The 8,174-nt window shown below is 38.9% G+C and overlaps 1 protein-coding gene across 1 annotated transcript; it reads right to left on the bottom strand.

Moving 5' to 3' along the window:
* Positions 1-3,939: 3,939 nt before the first annotated feature.
* Positions 3,940-8,171, bottom strand: LOC116208177 (hydroxyproline O-galactosyltransferase GALT2). Its single transcript, XM_031541467.1, has 7 exons — positions 6,851-8,171; positions 6,169-6,401; positions 5,787-6,077; positions 5,477-5,605; positions 5,201-5,374; positions 4,496-4,603; positions 3,940-4,405 (listed from the first exon to the last, which is right to left on the bottom strand). The coding sequence occupies exons 1-7, from the start codon at positions 7,746-7,748 to the stop codon at positions 4,199-4,201; spliced, it is 2,040 nt and encodes a 679-aa protein (XP_031397327.1). The 5' UTR covers positions 7,749-8,171; the 3' UTR covers positions 3,940-4,198.
* Positions 8,172-8,174: the final 3 nt, after the last annotated feature.

Here is an 8,174-nt window from a genome sequence, read left to right as displayed (position 1 = left end):
AAATTTGGGGGAACCAGGGTGGAAAAAAAAAGGTATTATGAGGAAAAATTCTCTGCAAAAACTCCAGAAGAAATTGAGATGATACGAAGAGATGTTGTGAGTACATAAGGGCCTATTTGGTTTCATGATCAGATTTTAGAATCATGATTTTGATTTTAACTCTACTCATTACACAACAAAAACACACGTTTCCCAAGTCAAATTTAACTCTGAAAGCAAACGCCCCCTAAGAATTCATGTCCTATGAGTCTGTATTTTTATTGCCCTTCTTTTAGTGGTATCCTCACTGTTTTTTTCTTTTAAGAATGCCCAAGCTTAAGAATTGACTGTGTCTTAGGGATTAGTTTGGATATATTTTAATTTGGCTGTTCATACATACGACCTGGCTGTTGGAATAGTTTATATTTGGCTGCTGCGCAATCTACTTTTTTTATTTGTTTTGCTTGTTCCTTTCCATGACACTGGACTGTAATAGGATGATTAATGAGACTATAATGCTGAAACAAAAGCAGCGCATGTCACTGAAACTAGTAAGGTCGAAATTAATAATGATGTTGAAATGACTGAGGAAGAAAATGGTGGGGAAAAAGATCATGAGGAGGTTTCTCTCGCAGTAGAGGGTGGAAAATTAAGAAGTTTGAGAGCTGTTGATTAGTGGTAGACTTGCAGAGGCATGCAATTAAAATTTTCTTTTCAATCTAACAGTTTAAAAAGTATAATTTTATTTTGAAAAGTACATTTTGAGTACAATGAACGAACATAGACAAGTCAAAGAGTGGTAATACTTTTCAGAGTCTCGTCAATGTGCGTATTTAGGATGCAGAAGAGCTCCACATGCCGACCACTTTTGGGAAGGAAGTCCTCTGCTAGAGGTAGCGATTTTAATTTAATTTTTTTTTTATGAATATATAATTGCTAAATTTATGTGTCAATCATTAGTTTCTCTTATGGAAAGGATTAAATGTGCATAATGCTGTTGAAATTTTTTTACAAAATAATGTACCAGCCTTAAAGGATTAAATTTTTTATTAGCCTATGAACTTTATTTTACATTCTAGGTGTGCGCATCATGGTCGACCGAATAGAAGTATTTTTTATTGTCAGAGAATTCTGAACACATATCAAACCAATAAAATTTACACCGTACGTTTAATGATATGTATGAATAACATATTAATTTAATTTAAAATATGAGATACTTTAATAGCAAAACAAACACATTTAATGCACGTGATACACTAATAAAAATAAAAATGAAGAAGAAAAAAAGAGAAGGTGTATATAATTAATATATGTTTCCAAGGGGCATTTAATCTTTCCAACGAACGAACCCCGCATGCAACAGAGGAAACAGTAATTGCAATATTTGACCAGAGGTGATGAGCTATCTATCTATCTATCTATAATTAAGTTTGTGTTCTCCCACCAATGCAATGCTTTCTCCCACCAATGCAATGCTTGTCCCTTTGTCCCTTCTGTGTTCTGTTCTCCCACCAACACCAATGCTCTCTCTCCCTCTCCCTTTCCCATCTCCAAAGTCCAAAACCAACACTCTGCTTTAATCATCTCCAGAAATAGTATTGTGATGGATCGATCGATCGCAGGGCATGCAGGAGAGATCATCCATGTCTCTCTCCCCTTTCCTTTAGATGTTGTATATTATCATCAGAGCTCAGCTCTCTCTGATCATACACATATATCCAACAACATAAAAGGAATGGGGAAAGAGACGGGCACTGTGTGTGGGATTAATCTCTTTCTCTGTGGAAGGAAGGAACGGCTGGAAGCTTAATCTCTTCCATAACACAATGCATCCTTCTACATGTATTGTCTATAAATACCAACTCTTCCATTGGTTCTCTTTGCACTCCTCATACTCGATCATCTCTCTCTCTTTAAAGTATGAACCATAATATCCGGAAACCTAATTGGGCCATGACTAATCCAATCAAGTCGAGTTGGCTTACTAATGGATAAAACTCTCCCAGCGTGGATCCATAGTTCTTAATTAACCTTAAGATGGCCGGTAACCACAGTAGACGTGACTATAACTGCTATTGAAACATTTGTGGGAGAAAGCTGAAAGCTCCCATAGATGTGACCAACCATCAAAAGGCAATCCACTACCATGCCAAATAGATCTGCATGGAGTGCGAGTCCGATCGAGACCAAGGCAGATCTCGGCAAGCATAAGGACAAGCAGCACCCCAAGCCCCCAAAGGACAAGAAGAAGAAGAAAAAGAGCAGCGGGAGAAACAACAACAACGACGAGGATGACCAGGGTGCGGCTGGGAATGCCGCGGTTGCCTGAAACTCCCGGAGGCAATGCTCTGTTATTTTTACTTTTATATATATATATATATATATATTATCTGTACGCGTTCGTTGTCCTCTTCCTCCTCCCTCAATCTATTACCATGCGTTTGGTTTTTGAGTGGAGTTAAGTTGAGTTTTGATTTTAATTGGTTTGTAATGATTGTATTGTTGAATTATGAGAAAAAATGTGAAAAAGTAAGGAATAGTTGAGAGTAAGTAATGATTGTGTTGTTGAATTATGAAAAAAAATAATGAATAGTTGATAAAATTTAATATTAAAAATTGAATTGAATGGTTAAAAAAATTTAAAAAAAGAAAAAAAATAATTGTATTGTTGAATTAAAGATAAGTAAAATTGAGTTGAATAGAATTAAAAAAAATTAAAAATTAAACACACCTGACTTCCCGTGTTGATCTTCCAGGTGGGGATTTCGTAGATTATTTTCTAGAACTGTTGTTGTCTAATGATCGGCTTGGCTTAACGCCAGTATGTCCGATGATTTCTTATTATTGTTTGTCTAGTTATTAGTGGATATTCTCTATTATTGTTCCATTCTTTTTCTTTCTATATTCTCTAAGTTTTCCATTCGTTATATTAATTGAGTAGCTACTCTAGTATCTAAAGAACGAAAATGTTAATTACGGCACAAAAGAGAAATACAGACCGCCAACATTAAGGTGGTGTTTGATAAATTAAGCACTTAATTAGTTAATGGAAGAAATATATAAGAAGAATGGAGGAATGAATAATGATGAGAAAAGTTTTGTGAAAGATAAAATAGCACACCAATAAGTGAAGAATGACTTATTTCATTAAGTCCAAATTTTCTACTCATTTCATTCAGATGTTTTTTGCTTAATGAATAAATAGTTTTGATCATTATCTCTCATCTTTCTCTCTTTCTTACATTTATTTTCTCTTGTAACTAATTTGTAATTAACTCTTAAACACTTATTTATTTAAGTTGAAATAAATACACCTACGAGTCCATAATTTATTTTTCTGGAAAACAGATTGCCTTGAATTTGAAAGGAAGGGAACGCAAATAATTCATGCAGATAATTCCGTGATAAAGAAAATTAACTACGTAAATTGTTCTACGTACCCTTTGGTCCCCATCCATGTTCAGTCTGAAAAGAATTGATGGGTCTCCATGATAGGGCCCCCTAATTGTTCAGACCTGGCCCAAGAGAGCCCAATAGATACAACACATGACTTGATATATGGTTATGACACGTTACACACTGCAAACATTATATATTAAAACATACATATACAATTAAGCAGGATTAGAAGATGAAAATTTTAAAATGTATATACTATTAATTAAAGCATATGCTATCATGATGAGACAAACAAAATCGGGAAGGGCTCTCTCCCCTCCAAGAATCGTTAGTTCACCTTTTCTTCTAATTATTTAATTCCACGTGATTTATTCTAAATTTAAGAGCCATATTATTTGATCGACCTTTATGCAGTGAAACTATTATAGTTCAGAAGAAACCTCCTCGTCACGTTATCTTGATCAGCCTTTTCACTTTAATTTATACATTTTTTCAGTATTGGAAATGGCAAGGGAAAATTGTTCACAACATGATTCCATAGGCAGGGCACCCCCTAACTCGGGTCGAACAAGATAGCACGGATCTTTCTATCAAACATGTGCTAGTACGATGCAAAATTTTCATAGGGCAAGAGTCTCCTTCGGAACAATTTGATTTTCCAATATACAGACCATATTGTTACAGAGACATCACCAATCTGGTGAAACCAAGAAAACCTGTAAAAACTGAACTAGCGATGGGAGGCCCGCGAGAGAAAATTGCTCGAGGCAGCTGACGAGGAAATTGCTTGAGCGGTTTAAGAAGAGAAGCGATACTGTCATCTGAAATTGCAGCAATGGGCTTGACCTCGAGACAACTTGTCCCAGAGGCATAGCATTTGCCTAGGCGACTGATAATGTGCTGTGTAGTAGTCTTCCATACACCCGTACTGGCAAAACTTCCAGTTGTGTGAGTACTGAACTGCCGAGGAGCTGTTAAACTGCTCCACCCATATTCCCATGCTCACGTCCTCCATCTTGAACAGCTGTGCGGTTTGCTCGATCATTAGCACCATTCAAGAGAGTAATGCAATTGCAATCAGGAAGGGAAAGATGTCGAAGATATTTAAACTCACCCTAAGGGTTCGGTTACTGTGTTGAGATACAATAAACTTCATGATATCGCTTGAAATGATATATCCCGGTCCATTCGCGTAAGGAGGATATATTTCTTCTGGCCACTCCTGCCATTTTGATAAGAGATGGTTCATGTTAACGAGGAATAATATGAACACCAGTCAGCCAGAAGAATGAGGGTGCAAACGAAGAAAGCTAAAGCTACTGGGGTTTTGATAATATGGCTTCTTCAGCATAAGTAAGAATGTGCTACATTAGACATTTTCAGATTATACCAATAAAACATTCTATATAGTTAAAATATCGAAACCATCCAGGTTCTCCAGCTCTGCTTGAGCTAGGCCTCATTTGGCATCGTAAAAATAAACTGAATCAGACCAAGTCAAACCTTAAGCATGTTAAGTATGAGTTCCCACCAAACCAAGCTTGTGCCTAGTAGAAGATATCAGATCAAGCTCAAGCTGAATATCAAGCATTAGCTCTTAAGAGTCAACTCGAGCTTAAGTTTAGCACTGCACAGCTCAGCTTGCTTGATTAAACACCAATACAGAGCAACATCGAAGAGATCTTTGTGCATCTTCATAGTTCACACCAATAATAGTTTCTTTTTAATTTTTAATTAATTGGCCTAATGATGAATCTGATGAAGCATTTGGACTTAATGGCGTATTAACATTCAATTAAGGGCCTTCAAGCTCCCATACCTCATAAGTAACAGCCCATTTCCCATGTCTGAGCGGGCGATGCAAGAGATTAAGATTGCCCATGTAAAGCGATTTTCTGGAGGAGATGCCATCAATTTCTTTTAAGACTGCATCCACCCGAACGAATGTGTCATCGTCACATTTCATTACGTATGCTGCCGTCACATTCTTAACCTGCAAATGAATCAAACATCCGTCTTACAATATAGGTCAGAGAATATATATATATATATATATATGTTATATCAAGGGTACGTGTAGAAAAGATAAGCTTACCCCAAACTCACAGATAGCTATTGTTTTGAGAACCACCAGTTCATACCGATCCATGAAAGGCAAGATTATAACATCACCAAAATAAGAAGCCTCCTTCTTCAGCATTGCATTGACCTCCTTCCTTGGATTCTGTAAATTCATTTTATCATTAACTAGAAACATCAAATGGACTGCAACTAGATAATTATCTTGATTCTAATTTATTCACAAAACTCAACAGCGGACCCTGAAGACGGACTAACAGATTCTCAGTTTATTATAATCTATATGACAAAGGATGCTCAAACGAGCAATGCAGCATCTTACATACCAATGCAACAAAAAAGCGGACAACCACATTGGAGGTTTTTATTGGTGATGACTGCATCCATGTTTTTCTAATTGCCATCCGTTCGGCAAAGTGATTTGTTGCTGATAGAACCCCGACAAAAAGCTTAACAGGTTGTCTAGGCAATGGATGAGCTTTCCACTTCTCAGACATTTCCAGCACTCGATGAGGTGAGAAACTTGGATGAGAAGTGGGAAGAGAAGTAGCATAAATCGAATGAACATCCACATCTCCCATTATTGCTAGTCCAGTTGCATCTTCAAGTGTGAATCCCTTCAGGTAGGTTATAAAGATAACAGTGAGAAAACATCTATACCAAATCAATTTCATAAGAGAATTAGTCAATCTTCAAAATAGTACATACCGTCCTGTAAGGAAATGAAGAAATGTGTCGGCCACCAACATTAATGTGGTAACCATCAACGCCTGCACGAAGCGTCAAAATAAACAGTCTGCCCTCCACAAAAGGGTAAGGCCAAGTAACTTCTGGCTTCTGTTCACGTCCTATGAATCGCTTGAACCACGATGTGGTCTTGGACTCTTTTGCATCTACAATATCACTCCGCATCCACTTTTCACATCTGACATAGCCATCAACTGCCAAGCATATGGGTTACAGAGAAAATAAGCCTAAGGTTGTCTTATAATGAAATTTGCAAGAGTTTAAGAAGGCAAGTATCTGCCTTAATCTGGGACGCGCAGCAAAAATATTCCACCTTGTGGAAGCACAGAGCTCCAACAAAAGTCATTTGCCCTCAAACGGAAATCTTTTTTAAATAACAAAACATGTATCTCTAATATGACAGTGCTTTATTTATATCAGTAGGATGATGTTGCCTGCAGTCAATAACAGAAGAGAAAACATCCTTGTGCATTTATCTTCTGCAAAGTCATGTCATTCTTTTTCCATTTGTTCACTAAAATTTGAACCAAAAGCCAATGGCTTAAGAGTACCCAAGAAGCAACAAACCCGGAGCATGAAGTCTCAAGATGAAGCATGTTTCCAGCCATCATTTTACAGTTACTGACAGAAACAAAAATCTTACCAAGCAACTCTTCATTGCTCTTGGATCGTAAACCATCACACCTCTGGGCTGTTCCCCATTGCATCCTGTAACAAGTGTTGTGCTCAATAACAGGCCGATGGCTCCAATCGCCTCTCAATCGTGGGTTCAAGTGCAAAATTCTTGGTGGCTCCTCACCATCCACTACCTTTAAACCTTGCAACTCAACCATGAACTGTGAGACCATGACCATGGCATTACCGCCCCTCAACTTTGCAAGCTGTGGCACATATTCCTGATGAGCATTACGAGGTGTCCCCACCACAGTAATGGAAGATCCCGCAGCAAGCCCACAGGGAAGAAACATGAGCCTTTCCCCACGGGTTAATTCTTCCCCCTCCAGAGAAACCCAGGAAGGGCACGAAGCCGGTGTCCCCTCAATGATGGAACTCTTGGCAGGCTCTTTGAGATCAAACTTCTGCGCATCTTCCCATGCTTTCTGACCCAAACTCCAAGCCTCGTCGGCCATTCTCTGGAGGACGGATTGATCAACAGTCCTATTTCGTCGCCTCATCATCTCTTCCATTATACGACCGTATCGCGGCTGAAGCACCTTAGGCCTAGATTCATTAGTTTCCTCCTCAGCAACTGATTCCTTCTCGGGCATCGACAAGGCATCTTGGTCGGGGTTATCCTCTAGTTTCCGATGAAATGTATCATCGTAGACAGAACCTAAGAATGGTTTGCTCAACTCAACATCTTCACCTTCCTCCACTGGTGATCTAAGACTAGTTTCATCACCGCTCAGAGAGGCTGCCATCTCTAAAAAGCTAGGGAACTTCACCGTAATGAAAATCAAGTACAATGCAGCGAGTAGCAGCAGGAAATGAGGCAATCTGAGCCTCCTCCCATTGGCAGGCTCAAACTTCAGCCTCCTCATCTCTCCACAAAGACCCGACTCAGCACACTACCAACCAAAACCGCTCATAAGCGTCCCTATGACGGATCAAAGGAACGGATTTGATCAATACCTCGAATCCAAGCTCTGAATCAGAGCATTACCCGAGAAATCAGCCAATGTCGCAATCCAGCAGCAAGCTAAGAGAGAAGCAATCAGGAGACGGCAAGCGAAACCCTACAATCTTCCACATGCCAACACCGGCATTCTTCGGAGCCTCGATCTCAGATAAGCAAGAGGGACGGTAGAGTGGGAGAGAAGACGCCTTCAATTACTTGGAAAACCCTCCTCCTCCTCCTGCAACAAACGCAGATAGAGAGAGAGAGGGAGTGAGGGGCCAAGCCAAGATGAAGAAGAGAGAAAGCAGAAGATGCAGTTAAGAGGGCCAATACAAATTACAAAATGGAG

The sequence above is a fragment of the Punica granatum genome, chromosome 1 (assembly GCF_007655135.1).
Source record: "Punica granatum isolate Tunisia-2019 chromosome 1, ASM765513v2, whole genome shotgun sequence".
Classification (NCBI taxonomy): Eukaryota; Viridiplantae; Streptophyta; class Magnoliopsida; order Myrtales; family Lythraceae; genus Punica; species Punica granatum.
This window is presented reverse-complemented; position numbering and strand designations above follow the sequence as displayed.